Raw genomic sequence first — 10,112 nt, 5'->3', positions numbered from 1 at the left:
GCAGTGCCTGCACCACATGGTTGGCAACCTGGGGACAGAAAACCCAAGGCAGACAGGAACCAGCAGTTAGCGTAATGGCTATGTCGTTGGACTCCCACGTAGTCGACCACGGTTCGCATCCCGGACCCAGTGGCTTAGAACTCACGCCGGGCACATGTGCATGTGTACCCAAGATCCCGAGAGGAGAATGGAGAAGGGATTGCGGCATGGCCATCCCCCCCTGGGGGGTGATTTCTCGCTTTCTGTCTCTATGTCTCTCTCTGTCTGGTGAGCGCATGCACCCTATAGAGAAAACCTCTCCAAAAAAAAAAAAAAAAAGGAAAAGAAAACCCAAGGCAGAGCTGTCAGCTGACCCAACTTCTGCGGGAGGCAGACAAGCAGACCCACCCTGGGGACTGATGCTGGGGACAGCATCAGTCCCACTGCAGACCCCACTGACCTCGTCTAGGCAGCGCTCATACGTCTCCCGCTGGTTTTCATTGGCCTGGGCAAGTGCTGAGTTCTCTGCCTGCAGAAGTGAGAGGGTTACAGGGCAAAAGGGGGGCTGCGGGGACCACTCTTCTTCCGGGCAAGTTTCTCTTGGGGAAGGGGAGGCAAGCTCTTGGCTGAGCTCGGGTCCTCACTTGGGGAGCTCTGCAGAGACAGACCACAGGCAGCGAGAGGAAGGGCTGAGTTGGTGTCTACAACCCCAACCTCAGTCAGTGAAGCTGCAGGTGGCAGGTGCTGGGGAGACACAGTGGCTAGGAGGACCTGAGGTAGGGGGTGGGCAGAGAGGGCTGCAGAGAGGAGGAGAGGGCCTTAGTATGTGCTAAAGAGCCTGGCTAGATTCCTGAGCCCGGGGCGTCCAATCCCTTCCTCCCGTGGCCTCTGTGACTACCCCATTCCCTACAGCTAGCAGGGGCATGACAGTAGGGAGAAGAGAGGTAAGGGAGGGAGACATTTGGGGGTTAGGACAGCTGCCCCTGTGCATAGTACCCATCCCTGAGCTGCCACCAGGTCTGCAGAGCTAAGAGCAGGGAAAGGGCTTCTCAGAGGAGCTCTGCTGAGGAACATTTGGCTCTTCTCCAGCCTGGCAAATCAGGCTGCAGGAAGGCCATCTGCACCAAAACTCCAAACTACATGCTCAGAGGAAGAGGTGGCCCTGTCTTCCAGGGCTCCGCTGTTCCTGTTACCCCACCCTGCCCCATGTTGTACCTCCAGCTCCCGCAGCCGGTGCAGAAGCTCCTGGCAGGTGTCTGGTTCCATGCTGCCATCACCACCCTCTCCTGGCCTCGGGTTTCCAGGAGCGCCCGCGGTCTGGTCCATGGCCTCCGACATCAGGCCCTGGGAAAAAGTGAGAGAAGCCCTGGCAGGCTGCCCCAGGGCACAGAGGGAGTGTGTGGGGGGAGGACAAAGGACTCTTCGGTATTACGAGAGTTTGGATCAGTGAGACCTATGTGCCAGGGACACTGTAACAACTCAGGGCCAGGCAGGGCACCTCCTGGTCCGGGGACACATGCACATTTTCCCCATTTTAAGAACAGGGAGCATTGTTTTACAAGCCCCTGCACTTGCACACACAAGGCCATACTGACACCGGGCAAGGAGCTGAGGCCTGAATCCGCCTCTGGGACTGGCCTCAAACCGGCAAGTTATTCAGGCTTCATGTGCCTCAGTCTCCCATTTGCAAAACAACACTGACAGGACCTCTCTCACTCAGCATTGCAAAGATTAGGTCTGTAAACGTGATTGGAAGAAGTTAAAAACAAGGGACCAGCAGTTAAGAGTAATGGCTATGTCGCTGGACTCCCATGTAGTCAACTGCAGTTCGAGTCCCGGACCCGCTGGCTTAAACCCACCCCAAGATCCCGAGAGGAGAATGGAAGAGAAGGGATTGCGGCGTGACCATCCCCTCTGGGGGGTGATTTCTCGCTTTCTGTCTCTCTGTCTCTCTCTGTCTTTCTGGCAAGCACACGCACCCTATAGGAAAAACCTCTCCAAAAAAATAAAAACAAAAAACTACTTAAAGTATGAGACTGTTATGACTCCTCACAGTAACAATTATTGAATTTAACAAGTAAGTCAACCAGGATTTTGTCCTAAAGGTGAATGGGCCCCTGCCTGGGACAGGGACAGGCGTTGGCCTGGCGTGAGCAAGGTGAACACATGAAACTTGCTCAGTTCATTCACTCACTTGGTACCAATGGGTCCTCAGTGTCCTAATTCTGAGAAATGGGCAGAAAGATTCCTTTCTTATAGTGTCCTTGTGAGAGTCAAACGTGACCACCTATGGGACAGCAGCTGGAGGACCAGCCTGCCAAGGTGCTGGCTATGTAACCTGGACCATGGAGGACAGAGGCCCCCGCAGCCCCCACCCATGCAGCTGAATGCATGCCCCTCCCCACCCCTCCCCTCTGGTCCCCATCACCAGCATGCACTCGGTGAAGCCCCCGAGTCCCTCACCCGTCTCTGCCTCCTCGCCCAGGCTGGCACGCTCACTCTAGCATCCAGAACAGCCACCTCGCCTGTGGAGAAACAAGGGCGAACAAGACGGTGTCAGTCGGCACTCTAGGGGCACGAGTGGCCTCTGCTGTGTGCCAGGCACTGGGCCGGAGAGCCCTGCCTTCAGGAAGCCTCCACTGCACTGGATGAGGCCGACGATACTCTACATTGGGTCATGGTATGTTAATGACCCGGGCGATGACAATTAAGCAGAAACCTGAATGAAGTCCTATAATGGGAGAAGCATTTGGGAGCACAGGAAAGACCCAGGGCTAAGGTCCTCAGCTCTGAGCCAGGAATCGGCTGGATAACAGACGAGAGGAGGAGGAGCCCACAGTGTTTCACGACCCTCCACAACATACACTGTCGCCGGTAAGCCTCATAACCACAAAGGGAGTCACATGCTGTTATCAATGCCTGTACTTCAGATGAGGAGACCGAGGAACAGAAGTTATGCTTGCATACATCAAGCGTATCCTGTGTTCTCTGAGTTTCTTTTGCACCCTTATGTCTCATTTTCCTAACGACCTTGGAAGAGGGGCACCAGCCTGGGGGAAGAAGCAGGCACCAGGGCAAGGGACATTCCTCCAGTCAATGGTGGGTTCGCAAAGCACACTGGACAGACCTGGCCTCCCCGCCCATCTGTACACACCCAGGCTGAGCTGTAAGTGCACAGTACAACTCACAGTTAAGCTCCGTATTGTCCCAGGGCTCCTTGTAGGCAGAGCCTGTGTACAGACTTCTGGAGCTTCGCTGCTGAACAGATCTGGGTTAGAATCCTGACTACAGAATCACTTTCCTCGCCTGTAAGATGGGGATAAGTATACTTGGACCAGAGAGTGTCTGGAGGAGGAAATGAGACAATCTGTGTGGAGCGTCTGGCATGCACTCGTACATGAGGCCTTTCATATTAGCGTGTGCTGACCCAAACATAGAGCAGAGCCCTGGGGCTATCAGAGGGCCTGCTGCTACCTAGTTTGATCACACACAGGCAGGTCTGAAGTCTCAGGCCCCTCACCTGGGGTCTTGGCTGTAGGAACCCCTGAAGTTCTCAAAAGGCTCCTAGCCAGCTCTCCAGCCCAAGGGTCAGCCCAGCCTTCATCCTTTTCTGCCTGATACCCCAGAAAGAGAAAGTGGCCAGTTTTTTGTTTGTTTGTTTGTTTTTAAAAATTTTTGCTATAGGGTGCATGTGCTTGCTGAAGAGAGAAAAAGTGAGAACTCACTTCTCCCAGGGGGAAGGCCATGCTGCAATCCTTTCTCCTCTCAGGATTGTGGGCATGCACGTACATGCACCTGGTATGTTTCCAAGCACCCAGGTCCAGGACTTGAACCACAATTTGTCATATGGAATCCAGCTACCTTAACTTCCACGCCAACTGCTGGCCCCAATGGGTAGATGTTTTGAGGCCAGAGGTAACAGTAAAAAGAGAACACTTCTTTGTGTGTGTGTGTGTGTGTGTGTGTGTGTGTGTATCTGATAGTAAGATGGGGACTTCTGAAAACAGAGGAAAAGGAAAAGTGATGTAATACCTATTTTTAACACTCCATAACAATCTTAAGTCTTCTGTTATTTTAACATCATAAAAATTTATCATGTATAACTTGGTTTTCTCATAACATTATCATGGTTGATTATATTTAGAAATGTATAAGCCTGGGGAAAAAAAATGAAAAAGTTCAGGAAATATCTTTCTTCCCACACACAAATTGGGATTAAAACCAAAAAGGGTGCCACGTGGAATTACAGCAGTACGACGGGGGCCCTCGGCAGGAAAGGTCCTGGGCTCGCCTGGAGTCACCCCGGGCATGTGAGGTACACGTGCTCACTCCCAATCAGGCCTGCTAGGGAGGGGGAGGGTGTCAATGATGGTGTAAAGACCTTGGGGGCCCCTGTCTCTACCTGTCCCTCTGTGTGTGTGTGTGTGTGTGTGTGTGTGTGTGTGTCTCATGGAAGAGATAAAAAAACTTTTGTTTTCACAATAAACAAAACTTGCTTCTTAAAAAAAAGAAACGGGAGGGGCCAGCAGGTGGTATGGTTAAAGGCACTGGACTTCCACATGGCCACCCAGTTTGAGTCCCAAATCTGGCGATTTGCACGCTCTCTCTCTCTCTGTCCCTGTCTGATCAAATTAAAATAAATAAATAAATAAATAAATGAATAAAATAATTCTTAAAAAAAAAAAATAGGGGCCAGAAGATGATGTAATGGTTACATTGCTGGACTCCCACGTAGTCTACTGCAGTTTGAGTCCCAAACCCGGCAGCTTAAAACTCATGCTGGGTGTGTGTGAGTGCATGTGCATGCATGCCCCAAATCCTCAGAGAATGGAGAGGAAGGGATTGCGGTGTGGCCATCCCCCTCCCCCCCTCCTCGATGATGATTTCTGTCTCTCTGGTGAGCACATGCATCTGATAGCAAACAAACAAAAAGGCCTCAAGTTTTCCCCACCATTTAACCATTTCCACCTCACCCCACCCCACAACTCTGCTCTACTCCCAGGTTTACATTGTCCAAAAGACCTGTCCCTCTTGAACATTAGTTTTCCTTCAAAGCCCTCATCGCTTATTTCCTCAGTGGAAACTTCCAGGGAGAGAACAAGTTGAGAAGGTGAAGGATAGGAATGGGAGGAACAGGGGTATCCAGGGTTCAGGAACAGATAATGACAAAGCTGTGAGAAGCCCAAGGTTTTGTGTTCCTCACACAAAAAAAGAAACCAAGGATGTGGATGGTTTAGTAGATATTTTGTCCTTGAAAAATAAAACAGTATTCCGGTTAGGAGCAAGGCCCAGACTGTGAGGACTGGCTGAGGACCGTGTCTGAGTGCACGTGGTGGTTTTGTGCTGAAGAGGGTGGAGACCCAGTACACCCACAAAGCCAAATGCTGCCTCCCTCCAAATCGGAGCTCCTCGGGATCCCAGGGCAGGGAGGCCAGAGCCCACTGGGAACTGGGAACTGGGGAGCGCTTCCAACGCACAAGCCACCCCAGGGTAACGGTTCCTTTATGTGCCTCCGCCAGAGCCCGAGTAGCTCAGGAAACACTGGCTGCAAAAGGCTGTGACTCAGCCTCACTGTGGGAGGAAGCTTCTGCCCTGGCACCTCGGTGGTCTGGCCCAGCTCAGGACAGGGGCCTTGCCTGCATCTACAGGGCTGCCAGTCTTGCCTGCTGAGGAGTCACAGGGAAGACACCTGCATTGAAACGTGTGGTGGGCTGCCATGTGAGGGCTCAGCCTGACTTCCAGATTCTGAGAGAACACTTCCTGTGTCCATACCCTCCTCTATAGAATATGGAGACCCGGAGGGATACCACCACTTCTGGCCCCCAATCTGAGCCTAATCAGGAATCTGACCAGATGGGTGTCTGGGTTTTCTGCTAAATCTCATGGAAAAAAGCCAACCTGGGTCAGGGCTGGCAGGTGGTGTGGTTAAGGGTGTTTGGACTCCCACATGGCCGACCACGGTTCGAGTCCCAGACCTGCAGGCTTGCTTTCTCACTTTCTCTCTCTTTTTCTCTCACTCTGTCCCTCTCTGGTCAAATTCAAATAAACAAATAAATGGATAAATAAAGTTAAATAAAACAACTCTTTAAAAAAAAAAAGAGAAAGTCAACCCAGGTCAGCTTCCCAGGGCCTGTCCCTGCGGTGTAGCAGTGAACCTCTCCCACCCCAGGGGCCACACAGCACCCTCCTCCTCCTCCCTCATCCCAGAGTCCTTCTACTCACAGCCTCTGTGCTCAGCCTGACCCAGGGCCCGGGAAAACCGCAGGCCTGGGTTTTCCAGGACGGCCCAGGCTTCAGACATTCCTCTGGCGGCCCCAAAACGTATCTGGGGAGTGGGGTCTTGTGCACTGAGGCCGGCCAGCCTGGGCAGGGATAGAGCGCCAGGGTCGGGAACTCTAACTTGAACTGGAGGCTTCTCCCGCCAGGCGGCCAACGGGAGGCCCCTCCCCCCACAAAGGCCTGATTCAGAGGGAGGTGACCTCAGTGCCGGAGGGGAGGGAGGGAAGAGGAGGGGAGGGAGAGCGAAGCCCTTTCTGGCTGTCCTTCGGAGGAGGTGGGGGACAGCTGTTAGGCAGCCAGGGACAAGGAAGGCAGAAACTGCTGCTCGGGGTCTCTGGGTGACCCGGAGAAACAAGGTGACCACCCTCTGCAGCTACTCAGTCATGGAGGGCCCAGTTCCTCCTTCCCCGTTAAAGCCAGGAAGTGACAAGGGCTTCCAGAGGCGTGGGGTGTGCAGCCCCCAGCGGTCTCCTGCAAGGGCACAGGCAAGACCCCTCCCTGAACTTGGAGTCCCGACCCCAGAGGTGGAGGAGGCGGGGCCTCCACCCGCTCTCAGCCCCGCCTCCGCCTCCGCCTTCTGGCCCAGGGTGAGCCCCTCACTCACCAGCTGTTCCCCCCAGAGTCCTCTAGGGAGGAAAGCCAGGGCCTAGGCGGGGGGAGGGGCGGGCAGCTGTGGGAAGGCGAGATGGAGGAGCTCACTTTAATCACAGAATCATCCGGAACACCCACCAATGCCTCCCCTCTCCAGCTGCCTTCTGGAATCCTTTTACCAGTCCCAGCCCGTCTCACCCAGGAGTCCACTTGTAAACAGCAGTTTCTGCACCCACAGCAAACACCCTTTCCAGCCAGGAGGAGCCCTGGCTGACATGGAGGGTGGGGTGAGGAGGAATCTAAGGACAGAGGCCTGCCTCCCAGGGCCCTCCTGGCCAGAACTGGCCACTTAATCCCTGGCCCAAAGCATCTTTCAGCCCCGAGAATTCCAACTTGCCTTCGCCCCACCTCAGAGAAAGAAGGCAGACATTAATTTCCTTCTCTCCTGACAACTGGCAGCAGAGACACAACAGCCCTCCAGAGGCATCTGTCCTTGGGGAAGGACCTACTGCACCAACCCCCCACTTCCTCCTCATAGGCAGGCACTCCAAGAACCTCCACTACCATGCAGGGCAGGGGACGGGCAGTTGTGCAAAAGTCTTCCTGATTTCAATATCCCTGACTCTCCTCCCGTGGAGCCCTCCTGTTCCCTGCCCACAGTGTAACCCAACAACAAAAATAGCAGCTGCTAGGGTGGGAAGAGGGAAGGGGTTCCAACACAATGGGTTTATTTATAGGACCACATACCAGGGGCTCTGCAGTCCCGCAGCCCGGGCCCCACTCCCAAGTCCAGCCAGATCTATCCTGCTCCAGCCAAGGGTACTGGAAAACGCCTCAGACCAGAAGGCACAAACTTGACCAGAAGGCACAAACTTAAGAGTCTCATCTTTACAATGAACTTACGTGCTGTGTGACTTAAGGTGAATCGCTTAGCTTCTCACCAATGGAGACTGTTCTCAAAGTGTGGCCTGGGAACCCTGAGGCCCTCACAAAGGATCCGTAAGGTCAAAACTGTTTTCACAATACTGCTAAGATATTCTGTGCCTTTATCACTGTCATTCTCTCATGGGTATACAGTGACATTTTCCAGGGAGTGTTATGTGATATCACAACAGATTGAACACAGAAGCAGATAGAGAATCCAGCTGCCTTCTGCAAGTCAGACACGTTACATTTGCAAACATAAAGGTCAATGACTTTTTTTCACTATTTCGTTTGCTTGTTTGGGAAGACATAATTATTTTCAAAAATCATGATATGTAAAGGGTTTACTAATTAATTAATTTATTTAAGTTCACTATAGGGTGTGTGCACTGGCCGGAGAGAGGACGAGAGGGAGAGAGAGAAAGTGAGAAATCACCCCCATGGGGAGATGGCCATGCCACAGTCTTTTCTCCTCCATTCTCCTCTTGGGATGTTGGGCATGCACACATATTTGCCCAGCATGTTTTTCAAGCTAGGTCAGGACTCGGAACACGCAGTCATACGAAATCCAGCCTTAGCCATCATGCCACCAGACTAGCCTATTATTGTTATTTTTAAATGAATTAAATAAATATTTAAAACTTTCATTTTTAACTTATAATACAATAAATGTCAATAAGTATAACATAGCAAAAAAGCTCTTTGGGGACTTTTTAAGAGTGTGGATGGGGGCCAGCAGGTGGCATGGTGGTTAAGGGCGCTGGACTCCCACATGGCCACCACAGTTCGAGTCCTGGACCTAGTGGCTTGTTTTCTCACTCCCCTCCCCCCCCCTTGCCCCCCCTTGCCTTTTTTTTTTTTTTTTTTCTTTTGAGAGGTTTTTGCCATAGGGTACGTGCGCTCACCAGGAAGATAGAGAGAGACAGAGAGACAGAAAGCAAGAAATCACATCCCCAGGATGGATGGCCATGCTGCAATCCCTTCTCCTCCATTTTCCTCTCAGGATCCTGGGCACACACGCACATACACACAGCTTGGCTTTAAGCCACCAGGTCTGAGACTTGAACTGTGGTCGACTACATGGGAGTCCAGTGACCTAGCCATTACACCAACTGCTGGTCCCTCTCTCACTCTCTTGTTCTGACCCTCTATGGTCAAATTGAAATAAATAAATAAAGTTAAATAAAATAATTCTTTAAAAAAAAGTGGTTCTCAAACTTTTTGACAAAAGGTCCCCTCCACATGCTTTTCTTTTTTAAAAAAGAATGATCTTATTTAACTTTATTTATTTATTTATCTTAATTTGACCAGAGAGGGACAAAGCAAGAGTGAGAGAGAGGGAGAGAGAGAGAGAGAGAAGAGAGAGAGAGAAGAGAGAGAGAGAGAAGAGAGAGAGAGAAAAAGTGAGAAAGCAAGCTGCCAGGTCTGAGACCTGAGCCACTGTCAGCCATGTGGGAGTCCAATGCTCCTAACCACCATGCCACCTGCCAGCCCCAAGAATCACTTTTTTAAAAATGTATTTATTTATTTTATTTTATCTGTTATTATTATTATTATTTATGTTTTAATTTTACCCGAGAAAGAGAGAGAGAAAGTGAGAAAGCAAGCCGACAGGTCTAGGACTTGAACTGCAGTCGGTCATGTGGGAGTCTAGCATCTTAACTACCACACCACCTGCCAGCCCCGAGAATCACTTTTCTAGAACAGTGCTGTCTAGTAGAACTTTCTGTAATGATGAAAACAATTAGTCTGTGCTGTCTAAATGGTAGCCACAGGTACACGTGGCTGTTAGGTACTTGAACTGGTTCAGAGCCAGTCAGGTGGCATGGTGGTTAAGGTGGCTGGATCCCAAATGGCTGACTGTGTGGTTCAAGTTTGGACCTGGTGGCTTGGAAAATATGCTGTGTGTGTGTGTGTGTGTGTGTGTGTGTGTATGCATGCCCAGAATCCTGAACAGAAGCAGAGATGGAGGAGAAGAGACTGTGGCGTGCCCATTCCCCGTGGAGGAGTTTTCTCTTGGCCTTCTCTCTCTATCTCTCTGTCTCTCTGGTGAGGATGCTCACCCTCTGGCAAACTAAAAAAACAATTGGACGCTAGAGCTGGGCAGTGTGGGGCTTCCACAAGCTACGTAACTCCCCTTCTCAGTTTCCTCATTCGTATGTTGGGGACAGAAATGGGCTCAGCCTCCTAGGCCAGGTGTGGGAAGAAGCGCGAAGGTCTGCGGAAGGCCTCACACGGCACCTGGCACACAGTCAGCCCACAGGAAATGCCAGCGCACAGCTTGCCGCCGGGCTGCAGTCAGCACAAGGGAGTGCGAGGCGGAAGAGGCTGGAGCCGCA

At 51.7% G+C, this 10,112-nt stretch overlaps 1 protein-coding gene across 1 annotated transcript in view; it reads right to left on the bottom strand.

The window, feature by feature from the left end:
* Positions 1-6,407, bottom strand: part of NCKAP5L (NCK associated protein 5 like) — an 18,848-nt gene extending 12,441 nt beyond the window's left edge. Inside the window, exons 1-5 of the mRNA XM_006168195.3 lie at positions 6,202-6,407; positions 2,443-2,504; positions 1,195-1,353; positions 440-508; positions 3-28 (exon numbers count right to left, since the gene is read on the bottom strand). Of these exons, the coding sequence (XP_006168257.1) occupies positions 3-28; positions 440-508; positions 1,195-1,353; positions 2,443-2,504; positions 6,202-6,280 (395 nt within the window). The 5' untranslated portion in view covers positions 6,281-6,407. The remainder of the gene's footprint in view (positions 1-2; positions 29-439; positions 509-1,194; positions 1,354-2,442; positions 2,505-6,201) is intronic.
* Between the last annotated feature and the right edge of the window lie 3,705 nt (positions 6,408-10,112).

Source organism: Tupaia chinensis, unplaced genomic scaffold (genome assembly GCF_000334495.1).
Source record: "Tupaia chinensis unplaced genomic scaffold, TupChi_1.0 Scaffold145652_1, whole genome shotgun sequence".
In the NCBI taxonomy this organism is placed as follows: Eukaryota; Metazoa; Chordata; class Mammalia; order Scandentia; family Tupaiidae; genus Tupaia; species Tupaia belangeri.
The sequence above is the reverse complement of the archived record's forward strand: the minus strand, read 5'-3'. Positions and strand labels throughout refer to the sequence as shown.